Genomic DNA, 27,793 nt, shown 5'->3' with positions numbered 1-27,793 from the left:
CTTGCTGGTGCCTAAAGCTCTCTCTCTCCTCGGGGCCTCTTGCTGGTGCCTAAAGCTCTCTCTCTCCTCGGGGCCTCTTGCTGGTGCCTAAAGCTCTCTCTCTCCTCGGGGCCTCTTGCTGGTGCCTAAAGCTCTCTCTCTCCTCGGGGCCTCTTGCTGGTGCCTAAAGCTCTCTCTCTCCTCGGGGCCTCTTGCTGGTGCCTAAAGCTCTCTCTCTCTCCTCGGGCCTCTTGCTGGTGCCTAAAGCTCTCTCTCTCTCCTCGGGGCCTCTTGCTGGTGCCTAAAGCTCTCTCTCTCCTCGGGGCCTCTTGCTGGTGCCTAAAGCTCTCTCTCTCCTCGGGGCCTCTTGCTGGTGCCTAAAGCTCTCTCTCTCCTCAGGGTCTCTTGCTGGTGTCTAAAGCTCTCTCCTCAGGGTCTCTTGCTGGTGCCTAAAGCTCACTCCTCAGGGTCTCTTGCTGGTGCCTAAAGCTCACTCCTCAGGGCCTCTTGCTGGTGCCTAAAGCTCTCTCTCCTCGAGGCCTCTTGCTGGTGTCTAAAGCTCTCTCTCTCCTCAGGGCCTCTTGCTGGTGCCTAAAGCTCTCTCTCTCCTCAGGGCCTCTTGCTGGTGCCTAAAGCTCTCTCTCTCCTCGGAGCCTCTTGCTGGTGCCTAAAGCTCTCTCTCTCCTCGGAGCCTCTTGCTGGTGCCTAAAGCTCTCTCTCTCTCCTCGGGGCCTCTTGCTGGTGCCTAAAGCTCTCTCTCTCCTCGGGGCCTCTTGCTGGTGCCTAAAGCTCTCTCTCTCCTCGGGGCCTCTTGCTGGTGCCTAAAGCTCTCTCTCCTCGGGGCCTCTTGCTGGTGCCTAAAGCTCTCTCTCCTCGGGGCCTCTTGCTGGTGCCTAAAGCTCTCTCTCTCCTCGGAGCCTCTTGCTGGTGCCTAAAGCTCTCTCTCTCCTCGGAGCCTCTTGCTGGTGCCTAAAGCTCTCTCTCTCTCCTCGGGGCCTCTTGCTGGTGCCTAAAGCTCTCTCTCTCCTCGGGGCCTCTTGCTGGTGCCTAAAGCTCTCTCTCTCCTCGGGGCCTCTTGCTGGTGCCTAAAGCTCTCTCTCTCCTCGGGGCCTCTTGCTGGTGCCTAAAGCTCTCTCTCTCCTCGGGGCCTCTTGCTGGTGCCTAAAGCTCTCTCTCTCCTCGGGGCCTCTTGCTGGTGCCTAAAGCTCTCTCTCTCCTCGGGGCCTCTTGCTGGTGCCTAAAGCTCTCTCTCTCCTCGGGGCCTCTTGCTGGTGCCTAAAGCTCTCTCTCTCCTCGGGGCCTCTTGCTGGTGCCTAAAGCTCTCTCTCTCCTCGGGGCCTCTTGCTGGTGCCTAAAGCTCTCTCTCTCCTCGGGGCCTCTTGCTGGTGCCTAAAGCTCTCTCTCCTCGGGGCCTCTTGCTGGTGCCTAAAGCTCTCTCTCTCCTCGGGGCCTCTTGCTGGTGCCTAAAGCTCTCTCTCTCCTCGGGGCCTCTTGCTGGTGCCTAAAGCTCTCTCTCTCCTCGGGGTCTCTTGCTGGTGTCTAAAGCTCTCTCCTCAGGGTCTCTTGCTGGTGCCTAAAGCTCACTCCTCAGGGTCTCTTGCTGGTGCCTAAAGCTCACTCCTCAGGGCCTCTTGCTGGTGCCTAAAGCTCTCTCTCCTCGGGGCCTCTTGCTGGTGTCTAAAGCTCTCTCTCTCCTCAGGGCCTCTTGCTGGTGCCTAAAGCTCTCTCTCTCCTCAGGGCCTCTTGCTGGTGCCTAAAGCTCTCTCTCTCCTCGGAGCCTCTTGCTGGTGCCTAAAGCTCTCTCTCTCCTCGGAGCCTCTTGCTGGTGCCTAAAGCTCTCTCTCTCCTCGGGGCCTCTTGCTGGTGCCTAAAGCTCTCTCTCTCCTCGGGGCCTCTTGCTGGTGCCTAAAGCTCTCTCTCTCCTCGGGGCCTCTTGCTGGTGCCTAAAGCTCTCTCTCCTCGGGGCCTCTTGCTGGTGCCTAAAGCTCTCTCTCCTCGGGGCCTCTTGCTGGTGCCTAAAGCTCTCTCTCTCCTCGGGGCCTCTTGCTGGTGCCTAAAGCTCTCTCTCTCCTCGGGGCCTCTTGCTGGTGCCTAAAGCTCTCTCTCTCCTCGGGGCCTCTTGCTGGTGCCTAAAGCTCTCTCTCTCCTCGGGGCCTCTTGCTGGTGCCTAAAGCTCTCTCTCTCCTCGGGGCCTCTTGCTGGTGCCTAAAGCTCTCTCTCTCCTCGGGGCCTCTTGCTGGTGCCTAAAGCTCTCTCTCTCCTCGGGGCCTCTTGCTGGTGCCTAAAGCTCTCTCTCTCCTCGGGGCCTCTTGCTGGTGCCTAAAGCTCTCTCTCTCCTCGGGGCCTCTTGCTGGTGCCTAAAGCTCTCTCTCTCCTCGGGGCCTCTTGCTGGTGCCTAAAGCTCTCTCTCTCCTCGGGGCCTCTTGCTGGTGCCTAAAGCTCTCTCTCTCCTCGGGGCCTCTTGCTGGTGCCTAAAGCTCTCTCTCTCTCCTCGGGCCTCTTGCTGGTGCCTAAAGCTCTCTCTCTCTCCTCGGGGCCTCTTGCTGGTGCCTAAAGCTCTCTCTCTCCTCGGGGCCTCTTGCTGGTGCCTAAAGCTCTCTCTCTCCTCGGGGCCTCTTGCTGGTGCCTAAAGCGCTCTCTCTCCTCGGGGCCTCTTGCTGGTGCCTAAAGCGCTCTCTCTCCTCGGGGCCTCTTGCTGGTGCCTAAAGCGCTCTCTCTCCTCGGGGCCTCTTGCTGGTGCCTAAAGCTCTCTCTCTCTCCTCGGGGCCTCTTGCTGGTGCCTAAAGCTCTCTCTCTCTCCTCGGGGCCTCTTGCTGGTGCCTAAAGCTCTCTCTCTCTCCTCGGGGCCTCTTGCTGGTGCCTAAAGCTCTCTCTCTCCTCGGGGCCTCTTGCTGGTGCCTAAAGCTCTCTCTCTCTCCTCGGGGCCTCTTGCTGGTGCCTAAAGCTCTCTCTCTCCTCGGGGCCTCTTGCTGGTGCCTAAAGCTCTCTCTCTCTCCTCGGGGCCTCTTGCTGGTGCCTAAAGCTCTCTCTCTCTCCTCGGGGCCTCTTGCTGGTGCCTAAAGCTCTCTCTCTCCTCAGGTTCCTATGACAACCGGACGGTGTATGAGACTCTGGACATCGGTTGGCAGCTGCTCAGGATCTTCCCTAAGGAGATGCTGAAGAGGATTCCACAGAGCACGCTGGCAGAGTTCTACCCACGAGAGTCTGCGGCGCGCCACTGAGACTCCCACAATGCACCTGTCCTGACACGCCCACACCCGCCCCCAGTGTTCATGACCCCCTCTGTCCCGTCCCCTCCTCTGACCCTCTAGTGACCTCTAGTGTTCGTCGTGGGAAAAAGAAGTGAAATCTTTATAATCAAAAGTCGTAGATGTTTTATTTATTCCGCTCGTTTTGGTTCAAACTGTCTCTGGGAAAAGTCTCGATTCCGTTTGAACAAAAGATTTAGTTTTGTCTCGTTTTTTGTGTTTCAGCTTTAAATCTTTGTGAATGAAAAAGTGTTTAAAGGAGTTGTTGTTGTTTGTGGATGGAACAGTTTCTTGTTTACTTGTTTACATATCATTTGTTTGTGACTTTATTTGCATCGTGACATTCCCGCTGAGCTCTTTGTGTCGTCGTGTGAAGAAATTATATGGAAATAAATGTTTTAAATGAGTTTGTGTTTTTCTCCTCAATTTATGAAATCTAATCTTCATTTGCCTGATGTCGTTCCCTCTCTGTCCAGTTACTGCTGCCAAAAGTACTTTCACAAAAAGTACTTTCACAAAAAGTACTTTCACAAAAAGTACTTTCACAAAAAGTACTTTCACAAAAAGTACTTTCACAAAAAGTACTTTCACAAAAGTAAGTTCAGAATCAGAATAAAGTTTATTCCATTTGTCATGAACATGATTCACAAACAGGAACTTGTCCTGGAGCAACACAAATGTCAAACACTGAACAATAAATACAAAAACAATGGACAATAAATAACTACCGGATTTTAAAAATAAGTGAGTTAAAAATGGATATGAACATGAATAAAACATGAACAGTGAGAGCAAAGTGTTTAAGAAGTGTTCACGCCTGAGGGGGCGTGGCCTCCTGCCTGAGGGGGAGTGTCCTCCTGCCTGAGGGGGCGTGGCCTCCTGCCTGAGGGGGAGTGTCCTCCTGCCTGAGGGGGAGTGGCCTCCTGCCCGAGGGGAGTGGCCTCCTGCCTGAGGGGGAGTGGCCTCCTGCCCGAGGGGAGTGGCCTGCTGCAGCTGATCATCTTCTCATTAGAGGGCGCTGTAGTCTCTGTTTTTCCCTGTCTGTGGCTCCAACCTACCACACGGTGATGGAGGAGGTGATGGAGGAGGTGATGGAGGAGGTGATGGAGGAGGTGATAGAGGAGGTGATGGAGGAGGTGATAGAGGAGGTGGTGGAGGAGGTGATGGAGGAGGTGATGGAGGAAGTGATGGAGGAGGTGATGGAGGAGGTGATGGAGGAAGTGATGGAGGAGGTGATGGAGGAGGTGATGGAGGAAGTGATGGAGGAGGTGATGGAGGAAGTGATGGAGGAGGTGATGGAGGAGGTGATGGAGGAAGTGATGGAGGAGGTGATGGAGGAGGTGGTGGAGGAGGTGATGGAGGAGGTGATGGAGGAGGTGATAGAGGAGGTGGTGGAGGAGGTGATGGAGGAAGTGATGGAGGAGGTGATAGAGGAGGTGATAGAGGAAGTGATGGAGGAGGTGGTGGAGGAGGTGATGGAGGAGGTGATGGAGGAGGTGATGGAGGAAGTGATGGAGGAGGTGGTGGAGGAGGTGATGGAGGGGGTGATGGAGGAAGTGATGGAGGAGGTGATGGAGGAGGTGATGGAGGAAGTGATGGAGGAGGTGATGGAGGAGGTGGTGGAGGAGGTGATAGAGGAGGTGGTGGAGGAGGTGATGGAGGAGGTGATGGAGGAAGTGATGGAGGAGGTGATGGAGGAGGTGATGGAGGAAGTGATGGAGGAGGTGATGGAGGAAGTGATGGAGGAGGTGATGGAGGAGGTGGTGGAGGAGGTGATGGAGGAAGTGATGGAGGAGGTGATAGAGGAGGTGATAGAGGAGGTGATGGAGGAGGTGGTGGAGGAGGTGATGGAGGAAGTGATGGAGGAAGTGATGGAGGAGGTGATAGAGGAGGTGGTGGAGGAGGTGATGGAGGAGGTGATGGAGGAAGTGATGGAGGAGGTGATGGAGGAAGTGATGGAGGAGGTGATGGAGGAGGTGGTGGAGGAGGTGATGGAGGAAGTGATGGAGGAGGTGATAGAGGAGGTGATAGAGGAGGTGATGGAGGAGGTGGTGGAGGAGGTGATGGAGGGGGTGATGGAGGAAGTGATGGAGGAGGTGTTGGAGGAGGTGATGGAGGAAGTGATGGAGGAGGTGATGGAGGAGGTGGTGGAGGAGGTGATGGAGGAAGTGATGGAGGAGGTGATAGAGGAGGTGGTGGAGGAGGTGATGGAGGAGGTGATGGAGGAAGTGATGGAGGAGGTGATGGAGGAGGTGATGGAGGAAGTGATGGAGGAGGTGATGGAGGAGGTGATGGAGGAAGTGATGGAGGAGGTGATGGAGGAGGTGGTGGAGGAGGTGATGGAGGAAGTGATGGAGGAGGTGATAGAGGAGGTGATGGAGGAGGTGATGGAGGAGGTGGTGGAGGAGGTGATGGAGGGGGTGATGGAGGAAGTGGTGGAGGAGGTGATGGAGGAGGTGATGGAGGAAGTGATGGAGGAGGTGATGGAGGAGGTGATGGAGGAAGTGATGGAGGAGGTGATGGAGGAGGTGATGGAGGAAGTGATGGAGGAGGTGATGGAGGAGGTGATGGAGGAAGTGATGGAGGAGGTGATGGAGGAGGTGATAGAGGAGGTGATGGAGGAGGTGGTGGAGGAGGTGATGGAGGAAGTGATGGAGGAGGTGATGGAGGAGGTGATGGAGGAGGTGATGGAGGAGGTGATGGAGGAGGTGGTGGAGGAGGAGGTGATGGAGGAGGTGATATAGGAGGTGGTGGAGGAGGAGGTGAGGGAGGAGGTGAGGGAGGAGGTGATAGAGGAGGTGATAGAGGAGGTGGTGGAGGAGGTGGTGGAGGAGGAGGTGAGGGAGGAGGTGAGGGAGGAGGTGATAGAGGAGGTGGTGGAGGAGGTGGTGGAGGAGGAGGTGAGGGAGGAGGTGAGGGAGGAGGTGATGGAGGAGGTGATGGAGGAGGTGATGGTCGTGTAGAACTGCTCCATCATCATCTTGTCTTTCTTCAGCTGCTGCAGGAAGAACATCCTCTGCTGGAGCTGATGGTGGCTCCTCCCACTTGAGGTCCTGGTGATGGAGGCTCCTCCCACTTGAGGTCCTGGTGATGGAGGCTCCTCCCACTTGAGGTCCTGGTGGTGGAGGCTCCTCCCACTTGAGGTCCTGGTGGTGGTGGCTCCTCCCACTTGAGGTCCTGGTGGTGGTGGCTCCTCCCACTTGAGGTCCTGGTGATGGAGGCTCCTCCCACTTGAGGTCCTGGTGATGGAGGCTCCTCCCACTTGAGGTCCTGGTGATGGAGGCTCCTCCCACTTGAGGTCCTGGTGATGGAGGCTCCTCCCACTTGAGGTCCTAGTGGTGGTGGCTCCTCCCACTTGAGGTCCTGGTTGTGGTGGCTCCTCCCACTTGAGGTCCTGGTGATGGAGGCTCCTCCCACTTGAGGTCCTGGTGGTGGTGGCTCCTCCCACTTGAGGTCCTGGTGATGGTGGCTCCTCCCACTTGAGGTCCTGGTGATGGAGGCTCCTCCCACTTGAGGTCCTGGTGGTGGTGGCTCCTCCCACTTGAGGTCCTGGTTTAGTCCTGGTTTAGACCTGGTTTACACCTGGTTTAGTCCTGCTACTAAAGCAGGACTAAACCAGGACTAAAGCAGGACTAAACCAGGTCTAAACCAGGACTAAAGCAGGACTAAAGCAGGACTAAAGCAGGACTAAACCAGGTCTAAACCAGGTCTAAACCAGGTCTAAACCAGGTCTAAAGCAGGACTAAACCAGGTCTAAACCAGGACTAAAGCAGGACTAAAGCAGGACTAAACCAGGTCTAAACCAGGTCTAAACCAGGTCTAAACCAGGACTAAACCAGGTCTAAACCAGGACTAAAGAAGGACTAAACCAGGACTAAACCAGGTCTAAACCAGGACTAAACCAGGTCTAAACCAGGACTAAAGCAGGACTAAACAGGACTAAAGCAGGACTAAACAGGACTAAAGCAGGACTAAACAGGACTAAAGCAGGACTAAACCAGGACTAAAGCAGGACTAAAGCAGGACTAAACCAGGACTAAAGCAGGACTAAAGCAGGACTAAACCAGGTCTAAACCAGGACTAAAGCAGGACTAAAGCAGGACTAAACCAGGACTAAAGCAGGACTAAACCAGGTCTAAACCAGGTCTAAAGCAGGACTAAACCAGGTCTAAACCAGGACTAAAGCAGGACTAAACCAGGACTAAAGCAGGACTAAACCAGGTCTAAACCAGGACTAAAGCAGGACTAAAGCAGGACTAAACCAGGACTAAAGCAGGACTAAACCAGGTCTAAACCAGGTCTAAACCAGGTCTAAACCAGGTCTAAAGCAGGACTAAAGCAGGTCTAAACCAGGACTAAACCAGGTCTAAACCAGGTCTAAAGCAGGACTAAACCAGGACTAAAGCAGGACTAAACCAGGTCTAAACCAGGACTAAAGCAGGACTAAAGCAGGTCTAAACCAGGACTAAACCAGGTCTAAACCAGGACTAAACCAGGACTAAACCAGGTCTAAAGCAGGACTAAAGCAGGTCTAAACCAGGACTAAACCAGGTCTAAACCAGGACTAAAGCAGGACTAAAGCAGGACTAACATGTGGCAGTCGCTGCTGTTTTCAGCTCGAGATGAACACGACGCTCTTCAGAGGAAACACACTGCGAGTCAGAAAAAGGTGAAGCTTTTTGTTCTTTATTATTTTTATTGATGAAAAACGGCTCTGAACCGAATTCAACGTGTCATTTAAATAATTGGTTTAAAATAGTTTGGTTTAAAATGCAGCAAATGCACAGTGAGGATTTGGACCCTGTGATTTGCACGTTCTCCCTCTTATAAAAGATGGAGTCTGACATGTTCATGGCAGGTGCGTGTCCACCGTGAGGGACAAGATCTAACAAACAAAGTCCGGAACTCACATTGTATGATTTTTAGATACTTTATTTGTGTGTTTTTGCTGTAAATAAGTATTTGAACATCAGAGCTGTTCGTCTGCCTTCATAAAGTCCACCTCTCTCCACTTATACATCCAAATGAGCAGCTCCTGTTTGAGCTTGTTAGCTGCATAAAGACCCCTGTCCGCCCACAATCAGTCAGACTCCGCCCACTGCCATGGACAAGACCAAAGAGCGGTCAGAAGACCCCAGAGACTGAAGTGTGACCTCCACGAGGCTGGAAAGAGCTACGGGCGATTGAGCAGCTCGTGAAGATCAAGTGTTGGAGCGATTGTTATAAGATGGAAGAGGCTGAAGATGGAGCTCCATGAAGATCTGACCTCGTGAGGTTCAATGAGGAGAAGAAAGGTGAGGAACCAGCCCAGAACTACAGGAGGAGCTGGGACCACAGGTTCAAAGGTTACTATGGTAACACACTACACTGTTATTATCATTAGATGTCCACAGTCTCTGTGTGTGCATGTGTGTGTGTGTGTGTGTGGGGGGGGGGGGGGGGGGGGGGGGGGGGGACATTGAGGTAGAGAGTTCAGCAGGATGACCGCTGCAGGGAGGAAGCTTTTCCTGAACCTGCTGGTCCGGGAACGGAGCACCCTGTAGCGCCTCCCGGAGGGGAGGAGGGCAAACAGTTGGTGGCTGGGGTGAGAGCTGTCTCTGACGATGCTGCGCGCCCTCCGCAGACACCTCTTGCTCTGGACAGTCTCAATGGAGGGGAGTGAGGAACCTGTGATGCGTTGGGCGGTTTTCACCACCCTCTGGAGTAACTTCCGGTCCGCAGCAGAGCAGCTGCCATACCATACTGAGACACAGTTGGTAAGGATGCTCTCGATGGTGCAGCGGTAAAAGTTCACCAAGATCAGAGGAGACAGGTGGGCCTTCTTCACCCTCCTCAGGAAGAAGAGACGCTGGTGTACCTTCTTGACCAGGGTTGAGGTGTTGAGAGACCAAGAGAGATCCTCGGAGATGTGGACACCCAGGAACTTGAAGCTGGTGACACGCTCGACCTCCGTCCCGTCGATAAGGATGAGGGTGTGTGTGCCACTCTTCTTCCTGAAGTCCACGATGAGCTCTTTGGTCTTCTTGGTATTGAGAGCCAGGTTGTTGGCGGCGCACCACACTGCCAGATGCTGAACCTCTTCTCTATACGCCGTCTCATCGTTGTTGCTGATGAGGCCAACCACCGTTGTGTCGTCTGCAAACTTGACAATGGTATTAGAACCATGTACAGGTGTGCAGTCGTGGGTGAAGAGGGAGTAGAGGAGAGGACTCAGCACACAGCCCTGTGGGACACCGGTGTTCAGGATGAGTGTAGAGGAGGTGTTGTTTTCCAGCCTAACAAACTGGGGTCTGTTGGTTAGAAAGTCCAGAACCCAGTTGCAGAGGGAAGCATCGATACCCAGGTCACTGAGTTTGGTCATCAGTTTGGAGGGGATGATGGTGTTGAATGCTGAGCTAAAGTCAATGAACAGCATTCTCACATAGGTGTTGTTTTTGTCCAGGTGAGCAAGGGCGGAGTGTAGTGCCGTAGAGATGGCATCCTCCGTGCTCCTATTCTGGCGGTAGGCAAATTGGAAGGGGTCCAGTGTGGGTGGTAGGCAGGTTTTGAGGTGAGCCAGGACCAGCCTCTCGAAGCACTTCATGATGGTGGGGGTGAGTGCAACAGGGCGGAAGTCGTTGAGGCTCTCAGCTTTGGAATGTTTTGGCACTGGCACGATGGAGGTGGTTTTGAAGCATGTGGGGACAGCTGCTTGGGCCAGTGACAGGTTGAAAATGTCAGTCAAGACCCCAGCTAGCTGCCCAGCACAAGTCCTGAGCACACGTCCAGGGATGCCATCGGGGCCAGCAGCCTTACGTGCATTGGTCCTACTCAGTGCAGCAGATACGTCGGTGAGGGAGAGTGTGAGGGGTTGGTGTCCTGTCGTGAGCACAGCCTTAATGGCTGGCTCCTGGTTATCCCTCTCAAAGCAGCATAAAAGCTGTTAAGCTCGTCCAGGAAGGAGGTGTCGTTGGATGTTGGGGTGGTGTTGGTGGGTTTGTAGTCAGTTATGGCCTGGATGCCCTGCCACATGCGTCGGGGATCGGAGTTGTTCTTAAAGTGCTCCTCAATCCTTAGCTTGTGGCTGTGCTTGGCCTCCCTGATGCCCCTCTTCAGGTCAGCCCTGGATGAAGAGTAAGCCTGTGCATCGCCAGATCTGAAGGCGGCGTCACGTGCCTTCAGCAGTAGGCGGACTTCTCTGTTCATCCACGGCTTCTGGTTCGGGAATGTAGTAATCTGTTTGTGAGCAATGACACTGTTGATGCTGGTGTTGATGAAGTCCAGCACAGAGGAGGCATACGAGTCAATGTCCGTGTGGGAGTCCAGTGTGGTCTGGGTAGCAAACACACTCCAGTCTGTGTGTTCAAACCGCTGCTGTAGTTCAGAGTCTGCTCCCTCTGGCCACACTTTAACTGTCCTCACTGTGGGTTTCACACGTTTGATGAGGGGTGAGTACTTGGGGATTAAAAACAAAGAGAGGTGGTCAGACTGTCCAAGGTGGGTGAGGGGGACTGCTTTGTAAGCACCAGCCATGTTGGTGTAAACATGGTCCAAAGTCTTGATTCCTCTTGTAGGACAGGAGACATGTTGATAAAATTTAGGGAGGACAGTCTTCAGGTTGGAGTGGTTGAAGTCACCCGCAACAATAAAGGCTGCCTCCGGATGTGATGTCTGTTGTTTGCTAATGGCAGCATGCAGTTCTTTCATTGCCAGTTTAGCGTTAGCATCGGGTGGGATATAGGCTGCAGTCACAATTGTAGATGTAAACTCCCTGGGCAGATAGAACGGTCTGCACTTAACCATAAGGTATTCTAGGTCAGGTGAGCAATGACTTCCGATGATGGCAGTATCCGTGCACCAAGCTTTGTTCACATGGATACACAGACCCCCGCCTCTGGTCTTACCGGAGTCATCAGCTGTTCTGTCCGCCCGGAGCATGTAGCGACCAGCTAGCTCAATGACGCCATCGGGAACGCTGTTGTTGAGCCACGTTTCCGTGAGAATCATGATATTGCAGTCTGTAATCCATTTGTATGTGGTGATCCACAGTCATAGCTCATCCATTTTGTTCGCCAGAGACCGTACATTAGCGAGGAAAATGCTGGGTAGGGAAAGCCGGTGAGGTGTTAGCTTCAGCTTAGCCCTTAGCCCAGCTCTCTTACCCCGTCTTTGTTTACGGTCTCGAGACCGCCTGCGAGCACTTCCGGTCGGCGGACTACAGAGAGCTGTAGTCCATCGATAAAGTAGTCCAAATTTTGTGATCCAATGTCCAAAAGTTCCTGGCAGCTGTAGAAAGTGTTTGCAGGACAGTTCTGAGTGAGCATGCTTGAAACAAGTTGGCAGATAATTACTATTTCGCTAAATCTGTAGAGACGCTGAGCCGCGCGTTGTGCACGCGCCGCCACCATCATGCATCAGCCACGAGCGGCCGAGCTAGTGTCCAGACCTAAATCCTTTGGGAGAAGCTGAGCCTCTGAAACCTGAAGGACCTGAAGGAGGAGATCTGTGGAATCTCTGGAATAAGTGAAGTGTGTGAGTGTCTGAGTCTGTGTTCAGGTGGAGCGTCTGCAGCAGGAGCGAGATGATGCGCTGCACAAACTCCAACACTTTCACAAAGGTTTGAAAGACTTTGAGTGGAAACGCTCTGGAGGCGTTTAGTTTTCATCAGGTTCTGGTTTTGGACAGTGTCTGAGCTGGTGCTGGAGGAAGTGGACCAGATCCAGAAGAACCTCCAGATCCAGACGTCCTGCAGAGAAACGGCAGAAGCTCTGGCCACAAAGGTACTTTAACTTTAACTCAAGGAGAAAAACCTTTCAATTCTATTTATTTTGTTACGCCCAAAATCCCAAAAGACATTTCCTCAAAGAAAGTTCCAGAATTCTTCATTTAACAAACAATCAGAAGCTGATTAAACAATGTTTATGAGGATTTAGCATAATGCCTCAGAGTCTGGTCTGAACCAGGTCTTTTAGAGACTCTTGGCACCACCAGAAGGCCAGCATTTAGAGAGTGAAGAGCTCTGATTGGATGAGATGGTTCTATAGCATCTTTGAGGTGGGAGGGGCCATGTCATTTATGGCTTTGTAAATCAGGAGGAGGAGTTTAAATGTGATTCTAAACTGGACAGGAGCCAGTGAAGAGACTCCAGCACCGGCGTAATGTGATCTCTTCTTTTAGTTCCTCTTGTAATCTTGCTGCTGCATTTTGAACCAGTTAAAGCTTTTTATGGATCTTTTAGGACCTGCTGTGAGCAGGAGTTACAGGAGAATCTAGACGTGACAAATGCAGGAGACGTTTTTCAGCATCGATTTTAGGCCGGATTCTTCTGATTTGATCTTTATTACACAGATGAAAGAGTCTGTTTTAAGGGTTGATTTATATGAGCTTTAAATGAGAGCTCCTGGTCCAATCAGACTCTGAGGTTTCTTACAGTAGAACTGGAGGCTTCAGTGTGACTATCTGCTCAGATAAAGTGTCTCGTACATGTTTAGGACCAGCACAATGACCTCTAGCACAATGACCTCGGTTTGTTTAGGATTAAGAAGCAGATCATTAAGTGTCCTCCAGGTTTTTATCTCCTTCACACAAGCTCTAAGTCTGTCTGATCGCTCTGATCAGGTTCATTGATAAATACAGCTGAGTGTCATCTGCACCTGATCATGTGACCTGATCATGTGACCTAACGGCAGCATATAAAGAGTAAACAGAACTGGACCCAGTACTGACCCCTGTGGCACACCGTAAGTGACTTTAGAACAAGGGGAGGAGCTCTGGTTTACATCAACTAACTGGTACATATCAGATGAATAGGATGTAAAGCAGCTGAGGGCGGGGCCTCTGAGGGCGGGGCCTCTGACACCTACATTACATTCTAACCTCTGCAGTAGAATGTTGTGGTCGATGGTCAGGAGTGAGGCCATCGTCTGCAGCTCATAATTATTAGAACACTTTTAAGTCAGTACTTTTTTGTCAGACAAACTACCTTAAGTAGTAAGTAGTAAGTAGTAAGAGTAACTCTTAACGTGAAATCAGATTTATGATTTATCAGACGGATAAAACAAAACTGAAAAATGATCTGGTTTAGTCCTGTTTCCCTCAATCTGTATCTCTCTTTCCTTCATGTTGCCTCTGGTTGCCGGGGGTGATTGGGGCATTTGTTTGTCGGACCCTGTCATTTGCCTGATTACAGCCTCGGACTCTTATTGTTATTATTATGATTATGATGATTATTATTATTACTGTTATGATGATGTAAAACGCTGTGTTCAGGGAAACACCAGTCACAAAATTTGTTTAGTCCTGGTTTAGTCCTGGTTTAGTCCTGGTTTAGTCCTGGTTTAGTCCTGGTTTAGTCCTGGTTTAGTCCTGGTTTAGTCCTGGTTCAGACCTTGTTTAGACCTGGTTTAGTCCTGATTTAAACCTGGTTTAGTCCTGGTTTAGTCCTGGTTTAGTCCTGGTTTAGTCCTGGTTTAGTCCTGGTTTAGTCCTGGTTTAGTCCTGGTTTAGTCCTGGTTCAGACCTTGTTTAGACCTGGTTCAGACCTGGTTTAGACCTGGTTTAGTCCTGATTTAAACCTGGTTTAGACCTGGTGTCCCGGTTTAGTCCTGGTGATGTTTCCTCTGGATCTGGATTTTTTTGTCTCTTAAAATCTGCACTATGTGACTTTGCTCGTTTCCATGGAGATGAAAAAGTGTTTGTGTTTTCTCAGTTTTCTCGTCAGAATCGATCTCTGAAGCGTCGCAGTTTAATGCTCCAGTCGCACCTCAGTCCAGACCTGGTCCAGCACATTGACCTGCTGGAACCGGAGGACCAGGACCAGGACCAGGACCAGGACCAGGACCAGGACCAGGACCAGGACCAGGACCAGGACCAGGACCAGGACCAGGACCAGGACCAGGACCAGGGCCAGGGCCAGGGCCAGGGCCAGGACCTGGACAAGGGCAGGATCTGCCAGTCTCTGTCATGCCAGAGAATTATCAAAGGTCCTCCCTCTCCCCAGACACCTCTAAAACCTGTGTCCTAGTTTACAGCGTATTTTAGGGCCTATTTTTCAGACCAAGTTTAGGGCCTAGTTTTAAGGCCTAATTTTGACAAGGTTTAAGGCCTATTTTAAACCTGATTTGGGAGCTATTTTTCAAGGCTAGTTTATACTTGATTTGGGGCCTATTTTAGGACCTGTTGTAGACCTAATTTGGGGCCTATTTTAGGGCCTATTTTAGACCTGATTTGGGGCCTATTTTAGGACCTAGTTTACCTGATTTGGTGTCTATTTTAGGGCATTTTTAGACCTGATTTAGGGCCTAGTTTATACTTGATTTGGGGCCTATTTTAGGACCTGTTGTAGACCTAATTTGGGGCCTATTTTAGGGCCTATTTTAGACCTGATTTGGGGCCTATTTTAGGACCTAGTTTACCTGATTTGGTGTCTATTTTAGGGCATTTTTAGACCTGATTTAGGGCCTAGTTTATACTTGATTTGGGGCCTATTTTAGGACCTGTTGTAGACCTAATTTGGGGCCTATTTTAGGGCCTATTTTAGACCTGATTTGGGGCCTATTTTAGGACCTAGTTTACCTGATTTGGTGTCTATTTTAGGGCATTTTTAGACCTGATTTAGGGCCTAGTTTATACTTGATTTGGGGCCTATTTTAGGGTCTAGTTTGGCTTAGTTTGGACCTGATTTGGGGCCTATTTTAGGGCCTATTTAAGACCTGATTTAGGGCCTGTTTTAGGGCCTATTTTAGGTCTAATCTGGGGGCTATTTCAGGGCCTAATTCAGACCTAATTTGGGGCCTATTTTAGGGTGTATTTTAGACCTGATTTGGGGCCTAATTTAGGACCTAGTTTGCCAAGCTTCAAGGTTATGAACCGTAGTGTGTTTCCTACGTGGCCTATTTTAGGGCCTAGTTTAGATCTGATTTTGGGCCTATTTTAAGGGTTAGTTTTGACCTGATTTGGGGCCTATTTTAGGTCCTATGAACTGGTTCATGTTCAGATCTCATTCTGGAGCTCGTCTAATTTTAGTCGCTGTGGTCGTCATGACAATTTTTTTTTTCCATGAGATTCAGTCACAAAAATATGAAAATGAACTCGAGGTTTGATTCTGTCACAAACTCAGATCTGCAAAGCCACAAAACCAGGAGCGACTCTGAGATCCAGAAGCTGCGAGAAGAAGTGAAGAAGAGCAGAGAGCAGGTGATGGGAAGGCATCTGACACAGGGAGGGCATCTGACACAGGGAGGGCATCTGACACAGGGAGGGCATCTGACACAGGGAGGGCATCTGACACAGGGAGGGCATCTGACACAGGGAGGGCATCTGACACAGGGAGGGCATCTGAACATTGTTTTGTCTCGTTTCAGCTGTTGCAGGAAAAACACGACAACACTTTGTTAATCTCAGAGAAAGTCAGACTCAACAAACTCCTGAACAACTACAACAGAGGTTAGTCCTGCTTTAGTCCTGGTTTAGACCTGGTTTAGACCTGGTTTAGTCCTGCTTTAGTCCTGGTTTAGACCTGGTTTAGACTTGGTTTAGTCCTTGTTTAGTCCTGGTTTAGTCCTGGTTTAGACCTGGTTTAGACCTGGTTCAGAGCTGGTTTAGTCCTGGTTTAGACCTGGTTTAGTCCTGGTTTAGACCTGGTTTAGACCTGATTTAGACCTGGTTTAGTCCTGGTTTAGTCCTGGTTCAGAGCTGGTTTAGTCCTGGTTTAGTCCTGGTTTAGACCTGGTTTAGACCTGATTTAGACCTGGTTTAGTCCTGGTTTAGTCCTGGTTCAGAGCTGGTTTAGACCTGGTTTAGTCCTTGTTTAGTCCTGGTTTAGTCCTGGTTTAGTCCTGGTTCAGAGCTGGTTTAGTCCTGGTTCAGAGCTGGTTTAGTCCTGGTTTAGTCCTTGTTTAGTCCTGGTTTAGTCCTTGTTTAGTCCTGGTTTAGTCCTGGTTTAGTCCTGGTTCAGAGCTGGTTTAGTCCTGGTTTAGTCCTTGTTTAGTCCTGGTTCTGCTCAGTCTCGTTGTTGGCCCTGGAGGAGTTCGAGGAGCTTCAGATGGACCTGGACCTGGAGAAGAACTTGAGGTCTGAGGCCGAGAGTTTCGCTCGAGAGGTCAGAAAACGCTCTGGTTCATTTGAACCGTTTTTTTACTAAAGATTTAAAATGTGTTTTTACATTTGTCCCGTTTGTCCCGTTTGTCCCGTTTTTCCCTTTTGTCCTTTTTGTCAGATGCTGATCGAGCAGAAGAAGCTGAAGCGCCAGAGTCAGATCCTGGTCCAGAACCTGGGTCCAGACCAAGTCTTGACTGAGGCCTTAGACCAGGTTCAGAGAGTGAGCGACGACCTGGAGAGAGAGCGCCTGCAGCACCACGAGCAGGTCAGATTTAGTCTAGTTTATTTACTTTAAAGACCACATATTGTGTTGCATGTCCCTCTTCACTCTTTGACCCTGTTCTCACATCGTCACCTTTTCTCCATCTGTGACTCGAGAATCTTCTGGAATCATCTCAGACTCGTTCTGTCTCCATCAGGACAACTGTGAGCTGAGACCACATGTGTTTATGTTTGGTCAGTAGATGGCGCCAAAACGCAGTGAGTCTCAGGGAAAAGGCCAGAGATGCAAATGTGATTAAAAAAAAAAATATCTTCAGTTCTCCAACACGAGCAGGTTTAAACATCTACAAACATCTACAAACATCTACAAACATCTACAAACATCAAACATCTACAAACATCTACAAACATCTACAAACATCAAACATCTACAAACATCTACAAACATCTACAAACATCTACAAACATCAAACATCTACAAACATCTACAAACATCAAACATCTACAAACATCAAACATCTACAAACATCAAACATCTACAAACATCAAACATCTACAAACATCAAACATCTACAAACATCTACAAACATCAAACATCTACAAACATCAAACATCTACAAACATCTACAAACATCTACAAACATCAAACATCAAACATCAAACATCAAACATCTACAAACATCAAACATCTACAAACATCAAACATCTACAAACATCAAACATCTACAAACATCTACAAACATCAAACATCTACAAACATCAAACATCTACAAACATCAAACATCTACAAACATCAAACATCTACAAACATCTACAAACAACTACAAACATCAAACATCTACAAACATCTACAAACATTAAACATCTACAAACATCTACAAACATCTACAAACATCTACAAACATCTACAAACATCAAACATCTACAAACATCTACAAACATCAAACATCTACAAACATCTACAAACATCTACAAACATCTACAAACATCAAACATCTACAAACATCTACAAACATCTACAAACATCAAACATCAAACATCAAACATCTACAAACATCTACAAACATCTACAAACATCTACAAACATCAAACATCTACAAACATCTACAAACATCTACAAACATCTACAAACATCTACAAACATCTACAAACATCAAACATCTACAAACATCTACAAACATCTACAAACATCTACAAACATCTACAAACATCTACAAACATCTACAAACATCAAACATCTACAAACATCAAACATCTACAAACATCAAACATCTACAAACATCTACAAACATCAAACATCTACAAACATCTACAAACATCTACAAACATCTACAAACATCTACAAACATCTACAAACATCAAACATCTACAAACATCTACAAACATCTACAAACATCTACAAACATCTACAAACATCTACAAACATCAAACATCTACAAACATCTACAAACATCTACAAACATCTACAAACATCTACAAACATCAAACATCTACAAACATCTACAAACATCTACAAACATCTACAAACATCTACAAACATCTACAAACATCAAACATCTACAAACATCTACAAACATCAAACATCTACAAACATCTACAAACATCTACAAACATCTACAAACATCTACAAACATCTACAAACATCAAACATCTACAAACATCTACAAACATCTACAAACATCAAACATCTACAAACATCTACAAACATCTACAAACATCTACAAACATCAAACATCTACAAACATCTACAAACATCTACAAACATCAAACATCTACAAACATCAAACATCTACAAACATCTACAAACATCTACAAACATCTACAAACATCAAACATCTACAAACATCTACAAACATCTACAAACATCAAACATCTACAAACATCTACAAACATCTACAAACATCTACAAACATCTACAAACATCAAACATCTACAAACATCTACAAACATCTACAAACATCTACAAACATCAAACATCTACAAACATCTACAAACATCTACAAACATCTACAAACATCAAACATCTACAAACATCTACAAACATCAAACATCTACAAACATCTACAAACATCTACAAACATCAAACATCTACAAACATCAAACATCTACAAACATCTACAAACATCTACAAACATCAAACATCTACAAACATCAAACATCTACAAACATCTACAAACATCTACAAACATCTACAAACATCAAACATCTACAAACATCTACAAACATCTACAAACATCTACAAACATCAAACATCTACAAACATCTACAAACATCAAACATCTACAAACATCTACAAACATCTACAAACATCAAACATCTACAAACATCAAACATCTACAAACATCTACAAACATCTACAAACATCTACAAACATCAAACATCTACAAACATCTACAAACATCTACAAACATCTACAAACATCTACAAACATCTACAAACATCAAACATCAAACATCTACAAACATCAAACATCTACAAACATCTACAAACATCAAACATCTACAAACATCTACAAACATCTACAAACATCTACAAACATCTACAAACATCAAACATCAAACATCTACAAACATCTACAAACATCTACAAACATCAAACATCAAACATCAAACATCAAACATCTACAAACATCAAACATCTACAAACATCAAACATCTACAAACATCAAACATCTACAAACATCTACAAACATCAAACATCTACAAACATCAAACATCTACAAACATCAAACATCTACAAACATCAAACATCTACAAACATCTACAAACAACTACAAACATCAAACATCTACAAACATCTACAAACATTAAACATCTACAAACATCTACAAACATCTACAAACATCTACAAACATCTACAAACATCAAACATCTACAAACATCTACAAACATCAAACATCTACAAACATCTACAAACATCTACAAACATCTACAAACATCTACAAACATCAAACATCTACAAACATCTACAAACATCAAACATCTACAAACATCTACAAACATCTACAAACATCTACAAACATCAAACATCTACAAACATCTACAAACATCTACAAACATCAAACATCAAACATCAAACATCTACAAACATCAAACATCTACAAACATCAAACATCTACAAACATCAAACATCTACAAACATCTACAAACATCTACAAACATCTACAAACATCTACAAACATCTACAAACATCAAACATCTACAAACATCTACAAACATCTACAAACATCTACAAACATCAAACATCTACAAACATCAAACATCTACAAACATCTACAAACATCTACAAACATCAAACATCAAACATCAAACATCTACAAACATCAAACATCTACAAACATCAAACATCTACAAACATCAAACATCTACAAACATCTACAAACATCTACAAACATCTACAAACATCTACAAACATCTACAAACATCAAACATCTACAAACATCTACAAACATCTACAAACATCTACAAACATCTACAAACATCTACAAACATCTACAAACATCAAACATCTACAAACATCTACAAACATCTACAAACATCTACAAACATCAAACATCTACAAACATCTACAAACATCTACAAACATCTACAAACATCTACAAACATCTACAAACATCAAACATCTACAAACATCTACAAACATCAAACATCTACAAACATCTACAAACATCTACAAACATCTACAAACATCTACAAACATCTACAAACATCAAACATCTACAAACATCTACAAACATCTACAAACATCAAACATCTACAAACATCTACAAACATCTACAAACATCTACAAACATCAAACATCTACAAACATCTACAAACATCTACAAACATCAAACATCTACAAACATCAAACATCTACAAACATCAAACATCTACAAACATCTACAAACATCTACAAACATCAAACATCTACAAACATCTACAAACATCTACAAACATCTACAAACATCTACAAACATCAAACATCTACAAACATCTACAAACATCAAACATCTACAAACATCTACAAACATCTACAAACATCTACAAACATCTACAAACATCAAACATCTACAAACATCTACAAACATCTACAAACATCTACAAACATCAAACATCTACAAACATCTACAAACATCAAACATCTACAAACATCTACAAACATCTACAAACATCAAACATCTACAAACATCAAACATCTACAAACATCTACAAACATCTACAAACATCAAACATCTACAAACATCAAACATCTACAAACATCTACAAACATCTACAAACATCAAACATCTACAAACATCAAACATCTACAAACATCTACAAACATCTACAAACATCTACAAACATCAAACATCTACAAACATCTACAAACATCAAACATCTACAAACATCTACAAACATCTACAAACATCAAACATCTACAAACATCAAACATCTACAAACATCTACAAACATCTACAAACATCTACAAACATCAAACATCTACAAACATCTACAAACATCTACAAACATCTACAAACATCAAACATCAAACATCTACAAACATCAAACATCTACAAACATCTACAAACATCAAACATCTACAAACATCTACAAACATCTACAAACATCTACAAACATCTACAAACATCAAACATCAAACATCTACAAACATCTACAAACATCTACAAACATCAAACATCTACAAACATCTACAAACATCTACAAACATCAAACATCTACAAACATCTACAAACATCAAACATCTACAAACAAGGTGACACTGTGAAGTAAAAGGTCTAAAGTTGCTAAACTAGATCAAAGTTCAAAGAGTTTAGGAAAGAACATGTTTTGCAGGTGAAGGATCTGGAGCAGCGTGCTTCCTGCGCTCACCACCAGAGGGAGCTACAGAATCTGAGGAGATGTTTGCAGCTGGAGCAGGAGCAGAAGGAGGAGCTGTCCAAGCTGAGGTCCAGGGACAAGAGCGAGGTCCGGGAGGTACCAGAGGTACCTCACATATTTATCTGATTCATTTGTACGGCACAGTCACTTTACAAAGTCCTGACCAAGACTTGAATCTGGAGACGGTCCTGACCAAGACTTGGATCTGGAGACGGTCCTGACCAAGACTTGGATCTGGAGACGGTCCTGACCAAGACTTGGATCTGGAGACGGTCCTGCTCAGGTCCTCTCTCCAGAGCCAGAGAGAGTTGGGTCGAATGCAGTGGTGAAAGAAACACATTAAAGAAACACATTTTGTTAGTGAAGTAAAAGTATTGATGTACATGTATATAAGGGTCAGGTTATAGATATGAGGACCCCCCACCCACCTGGAGAGGGCAAGGACTCCCCACCCACCTAGAGAGGGGAAGACACCTTTTTCTGGTTGAGAACCATGGCCTCCGATTTGGAGCTGATTCTCATCCCAGACGCTTCCCTCTCGTCCCAGTGCAGCTGCAGGTCCAGGTTTGATGGAGCCATCAGGACAACATCGTCTGCAAACAGCAGAGATGAGATCCTGTGGTCCCCAAACCGGACACCCTCCAACCCCTGACCGCACCCTCCGACCCCTGACCGCACCCTCCGACCCCTGACCGCACCCTCCGACCCTGACTGCACCCTCCGACCCTGACTGCACCCTCCGACCCTGACTGCACCCTCCGACCCTGACTGCACCCTCCGACCCTGACTGCACCCTCCGACCCTGACTGCACCCTCTGACCCTGACTGCACCCTCCGACCCCTGACCGCAATAACTGACCACGCCTCAGGTTCAGATCGGGGAGGTCGTTCCTCCCTATTACCCCTCTCCAGGTGTCAATGTCGTTGCCCACGTGGGCGTTGAAGTCCCCCAGTAGAACAACAGAGTCCCCGGTCAGAGAACTGTCCAGTTCCCCTCCCAAGGACTCCAAGAATGCCGGGTCCTCTGCACTGCTGTTCGTAGGCCGCCACAACAGTGAGAGACCTGTCCCCCACCCGAAGGCCCGCGACCCTCTCGTTCACTGGGGTGAACTCCAACACGTGGCGGCTGAGCTTAGGGGCTATAAGCCCACACCAGCCCCGCCCACACCAGCCCCGCCTCTCCCCGCGGGCAACTCCAGAGAAGTGGAGCGTCCAGCCCCTCTCGAGGAGATGGTTCCAGAGCACAAACTGTGCGTGGAGGTGAGGCCGACTATATCTAGTCGCTCAACCTCCCGCACAAGCTCAGGCTCTTTTCCTTATGTTAGTTTATGTGTCCGGAGATCTAGTGGTCGAGGCCTCTGCCGTCGACTGCCACCCAGATCTCACTGCACCCGCCCCTTAAGGATCGTCCTGCAGGTGGCGGGCCCACGGGAGGACGGCCCCACGTCACTCATTCGGGCTGTGCCCGGCCGGGCCCCGTGAACACCCACCCCCGGCTCCAGGATGGGTAACACCAATCCGGGCGACATTACTGGCCTTGAGGATTTTCTGAATAATCTTGTTTTTTAGTGGATGAACTGCAGATGAAACTTCAGTCTATAATGAATCCTAAACCTGCTCCTCCTCCACCTCCACCTCCACCTCCACCTCCTGCTCCTCCTGTGGTCAACCCACTCAGGTACTGAACCAGGTCTAAACCAGGACTAAACCAGGTCTAAAACAGGTCTAAACCGTGTCTAAACCTTCAAGCTTCAAGGTCATGAACCGTAGTGTGTTTCCTACGTGGCAAGCTTCAAGGTCATGAACCGTAGTGTGTTTCCTACGTGGCAAGCTTCAAGGTCATGAACCGTAGTGTGTTTCCTACGTGGCAAGCTTCAAGGTCCCCACGGACATTGTTTAATCCGTTTTTTACTGTCCCCCTCAGAGGCAGCTGTTGTTGTGATTTTGGATAAAGATAAAATGAAAATGAAATGAGGTCTAAACCAGGTCTGAACCAGGTCTGAACCAGGTCTAAACCAGGTCTGAACCAGGTCTAAACCAGGTCTAAACCAGAACAAAACCAGGTCTAAACCAGAACAAAACTAGGTCTAAACCAGGACTGAACCAGGACTAAACCAGATCTAAACCAGGACTGAACCAGGACTAAAGCAGGACTAAACCAGGACTAAACCAGGACTAAACAGGACTAAAGTAGGACTAAACCAGGACTGAACCAGGACTAAACCAGGACTAAAGCAGGACTAAACCAGGACTAAACCAGGACTAAACAGGACTAAAGTAGGACTAAACCAGGACTGAACCAGGACTAAACCAGGACTAAACCAGGACTAAACCAGGACTAAACAGGACTAAAGTAGGACTAAACCAGGACTGAACCAGGACTAAACCAGGACTAAACCAGGACTAAACCAGGACTAAACAGGACTAAAGTAGGACTAAACCAGGTCGAAACCTGTTTCAGTTCCCTTCTGTCTCTGCTGAGGAGGAAAAATGAGTTGAGCACCGACTTTGATCTGAACCAACAGGAACCGGCCCAAAAAACTGGTAAGATGCCCTCCCTGTGTGTGTCAGATGCCCTCCCTGTGTGTCAGATGCCCTCCCTGTGTGTCAGATGCCCTCCCTGTGTCAGATGCCCTCCCTGTGTGTGTCAGATGCCCTCCCTGTGTCAGATGCCCTCCCTGTGTGTGTCAGATGCCCTCCCTGTGTCAGATGCCCTCCCTGTGTGTGTCAGATGCCCTCCCTGTGTGTGTCAGATGCCCTCCCTGTGTCAGATGCCCTCCCTGTGTGTGTCAGATGCCCTCCCTGTGTCAGATGCCCTCCCTGTGTCAGATGCCCTCCCTGTGTGTGTCAGATGCCCTCCCTGTGTCAGATGCCCTCCCTGTGTGTGTCAGATGCCCTCCCTGTGTCAGATGCCCTCCCTGTGTGTGTCAGATGCCCTCCCTGTGTCAGATGCCCTCCCTGTGTCAGATGTTCGTCAGGCCGCGGTGGATGAGATGATGCAGAGGATCAAGAGAGGAGTTCAGCTCCGATCGGTCGACCAATCACCATCCAGAACCAGGAAACAGGTGAGACGTGGACCAATCAGACGAGAGCAGGAGACAGGTGAGACTTAGGTCCAGACGCTGCAGGTGAATATTTGGAACTTTGTAATTTCCTCTCATAAATGTGACAAATGGACAGTTTAAATGTCTTCATTTTGTCCACATATTAGAGACAGAAACATTTACAGAGGATTTGGGATTTCTTAGTTTGATTTAGTCAATGTGTCGGTGAACGTGGTGGAGGGGTTTGAGTGCCAGAATGATCCCAGGAGCTGTGTTGTCAGGGGCTTTACGCAACTCGTCCATCACCCGAGCTGAAGTCACTGAGGTTGTTGGCTCCTCGGTGGCTCCTCGGTGGCTCCTCGGTGGCTCCTCGGTGGCTCCTCGGTGGCTCCTCGGTGGCTCCTCGGTGGCTCCTCGGTGGCTCCTCGGTGGCTCCTCGGTGGCTCCGGGGGTGGATGAGATCCTGAGGTCCTAAAGTCTCTGGATGTTGTAGGGCTGTCTCTGACACGTCTCTGTAACAGGGCGTGGCGGTCGGGGACAGTGTCTCTGGCAGACCGGGGTGGTGGTCCCTCTGTTCAAGAAGGGGGACCGGAGGGTGTGTCCCACCTACAGAGGGATCCCACTCCTCAGCCTCCCATAAGGTCTATTCCAGGTCCTGGAGGAGAATCTGACCCATAGAACCTCAGATTCAGGAGGAGCAGGTTTAGGTCCTGGTGGTGCAACACTGGACCAGCTCTAGACTCTCCACCAGGGGGCGCCAGGGCTCATGGGAGTTTGCACAATCACATGTGCTTTGTGGATCTGGAGAAGACTTTGGACCGTGTCCCTCGGGGTGTCCTTTGGGGGGTGAGTCCAAAGACAAAGCTCTGGATTTACCGGTCACTCTACGTTCCTGACCTCACCTATGGTCATGAGCTTTAATGACCCAAGGATGAGATCGCGGATACAAGTGGTCGAAATGAGTTTCCTCCAGGAGCATGTCTCAGTGGGAGGAGCATGTCTCTGTGGGAGGAGCGTGTCTCTGTGGGAGGAGCATGTCTCTGTGGGAGGAGCATGTCTCTGTGGGAGGAGCATGTCTCTGTGGGAGGAGCGTGTCTCTGTGGGAGGAGCGTGTCTCTGTGGGAGGAGCATGCTTCTGTGGGAGGAGCGTGTCTCTGTGGGAGGAGCGTGTCTCTGTGGGAGGAGCATGTCTCAGTGGGAGGAGCGTGTCTCAGTGGGAGGAGCGTGTCTCTGTGGGAGGAGCGTGTTTCTGTGGGAGGAGCGTGTCTCTGTGGGAGGAGCGTGTCTCTGTGGGAGGAGCGTGTCTCTGTGGGAGGAGCATGTCTCAGTGGGAGGAGCATGTCTCTGTGGGAGGAGCGTGTTTCTGTGGGAGGAGCGTGTCTCTGTGGGAGGAGCGTGTCTCTGTGGGAGGAGCGTGTCTCTGTGGGAGGAGCGTGTCTCAGTGGGAGGAGCATGTCTCTGTGGGAGGAGCATGTCTCTGTGGGAGGAGCATGTCTCAGTGGGAGGAGCATGTCTCAGTGGGAGGAGCATGTCTCTGTGGGAGGAGCATGTCTCAGTGGGAGGAGCATGTCTCTGTGGGAGGAGCGTGTCTCTGTGGGAGGAGCGTGTCTCTGTGGGAGGAGCGTGTCTCTGTGGGAGGAGCATGTCTCAGTGGGAGGAGCATGTCTCTGTGGGAGGAGCGTGTCTCAGTGGGAGGAGCGTGTCTCTGTGGGAGGAGCGTGTCTCAGTGGGAGGAGCGTGTCTCTGTGGGAGGAGCATGTCTCTGTGGGAGGAGCGTGTTTCTGTGGGAGGAGCATGTCTCTGTGGGAGGAGCATGTCTCTGTGGGAGGAGCGTGTCTCAGTGGGAGGAGCGTGTCTCTGTGGGAGGAGCGTGTCTCAGTGGGAGGAGCGTGTCTCTGTGGGAGGAGCATGTCTCAGTGGGAGGAGCATGTCTCTGTGGGAGGAGCATGTCTCTGTGGGAGGAGCGTGTCTCAGTGGGAGGAGCGTGTCTCTGTGGGAGGAGCGTGTCTCTGTGGGAGGAGCGTGTCTCTGTGGGAGGAGCATGTCTCAGTGGGAGGAGCATGTCTCTGTGGGAGGAGCGTGTCTCAGTGGGAGGAGCGTGTCTCTGTGGGAGGAGCGTGTCTCAGTGGGAGGAGCGTGTTTCTGTGGGAGGAGCGTGTCTCTGTGGGAGGAGCGTGTCTCTGTGGGAGGAGCATGTCTCAGTGGGAGGAGCATGTCTCTGTGGGAGGAGCATGTCTCTGTGGGAGGAGCGTGTCTCAGTGGGAGGAGCGTGTCTCTGTGGGAGGAGCGTGTCTCTGTGGGAGGAGCGTGTCTCTGTGGGAGGAGCATGTCTCAGTGGGAGGAGCATGTCTCAGTGGGAGGAGCATGTCTCTGTGGGAGGAGCATGTCTCAGTGGGAGGAGCGTGTCTCTGTGGGAGGAGCGTGTCTCAGTGGGAGGAGCATGTCTCTGTGGGAGGAGCGTGTCTCAGTGGGAGGAGCATGTCTCTGTGGGAGGAGCGTGTCTCAGTGGGAGGAGCATGTCTCTGTGGGAGGAGCATGTCTCTGTGGGAGGAGCATGTCTCAGTGGGAGGAGCATGTCTCAGTGGGAGGAGCGTGTCTCTGTGGGAGGAGCGTGTCTCAGTGGGAGGAGCATGTCTCTGTGGGAGGAGCATGTCTCTGTGGGAGGAGCATGTCTCTGTGGGAGGAGCATGTCACTGTGGGAGGAGCGTGTCTCTGTGGGAGGAGCATGTCTCAGTGGGAGGAGCATGTCTCAGTGGGAGGAGCATGTCTCTATGGGAGGAGCGTGTCTCTGTGGGAGGAGCATGTCTCTGTGGGAGGAGCATGTCTCAGTGGGAGGAGCGTGTCTCAGTGGGAGGAGCTTGTCGAGACAGAAAACAGACACAAATAATGAAAAAAAACTGAAATGTGTTTGTTATAGTTATTCTGGCTTTTATTGGACAGAACATGAGTGAAAAGGGACAGAGAAGGAACAGACACCCAGCAAAGACACGATACAAACATGAGGAGGAACACAGGGCTTTACAGTTGTCCTTCACCTTGTCTTTGGTCTCTTTGGTCTCAGCCGGAGAAGAACGCCTCAAACTCCGCCCTTCAGGAGCTCAGAGGAATCATGGTGAGTCTCCACCTGGTGACATCATCAGGTGGTGCTCCTCCCGCTTTTTCATTTAGAGAATGTTTCTCAGGATTTTTGTCTTTTTCAGGAGAATTTTAACCGGAGCCCAAAAACCAGGATCCAAACTGAGTCCAGAGACCAGGACTCAGAACTCATCCAGGTTTTACTGAAGAGACGAGACGCCATAGAGACCAGACCAGACCAGGTCTAAACCAGGTCTAAACCAGGTCCAAACCAGGTCTGAACCAGATC

The 27,793-nt window shown here is 48.6% G+C and overlaps 2 protein-coding genes across 2 annotated transcripts in view; both read left to right on the top strand.

Annotated features, from left to right (window-relative positions):
- atp6v1ba (ATPase, H+ transporting, lysosomal, V1 subunit B, member a) overlaps positions 1-3,390 on the top strand; it is a 36,645-nt gene extending 33,255 nt beyond the window's left edge. Inside the window, exon 14 of the mRNA XM_072436730.1 lies at positions 3,058-3,390. Within this exon, the coding sequence (XP_072292831.1) occupies positions 3,058-3,200 (143 nt within the window). The 3' untranslated portion in view covers positions 3,201-3,390. The remainder of the gene's footprint in view (positions 1-3,057) is intronic.
- Positions 3,391-7,772: 4,382 nt separating this feature from the next.
- On the top strand, positions 7,773-27,793 carry shtn1 (shootin 1). The gene is made up of 15 exons (XM_072436847.1): positions 7,773-7,896; positions 11,763-11,823; positions 11,892-11,986; positions 13,915-14,188; positions 15,325-15,401; positions 15,569-15,650; positions 16,211-16,305; positions 16,423-16,569; positions 21,341-21,481; positions 21,994-22,006; positions 22,955-23,063; positions 23,847-23,929; positions 24,353-24,450; positions 27,491-27,541; positions 27,630-27,793. The coding sequence occupies exons 1-15, from the start codon at positions 7,819-7,821 to the stop codon at positions 27,750-27,752; spliced, it is 1,527 nt and encodes a 508-aa protein (XP_072292948.1). The 5' UTR covers positions 7,773-7,818; the 3' UTR covers positions 27,753-27,793.

This window comes from Eucyclogobius newberryi, unplaced genomic scaffold, assembly GCF_026437365.1.
Source record: "Eucyclogobius newberryi isolate DKJ021-1_F unplaced genomic scaffold, fEucNew1.0.hap1 SCAF_8, whole genome shotgun sequence".
Classification (NCBI taxonomy): Eukaryota; Metazoa; Chordata; class Actinopteri; order Gobiiformes; family Gobiidae; genus Eucyclogobius; species Eucyclogobius newberryi.
This window is presented reverse-complemented; position numbering and strand designations above follow the sequence as displayed.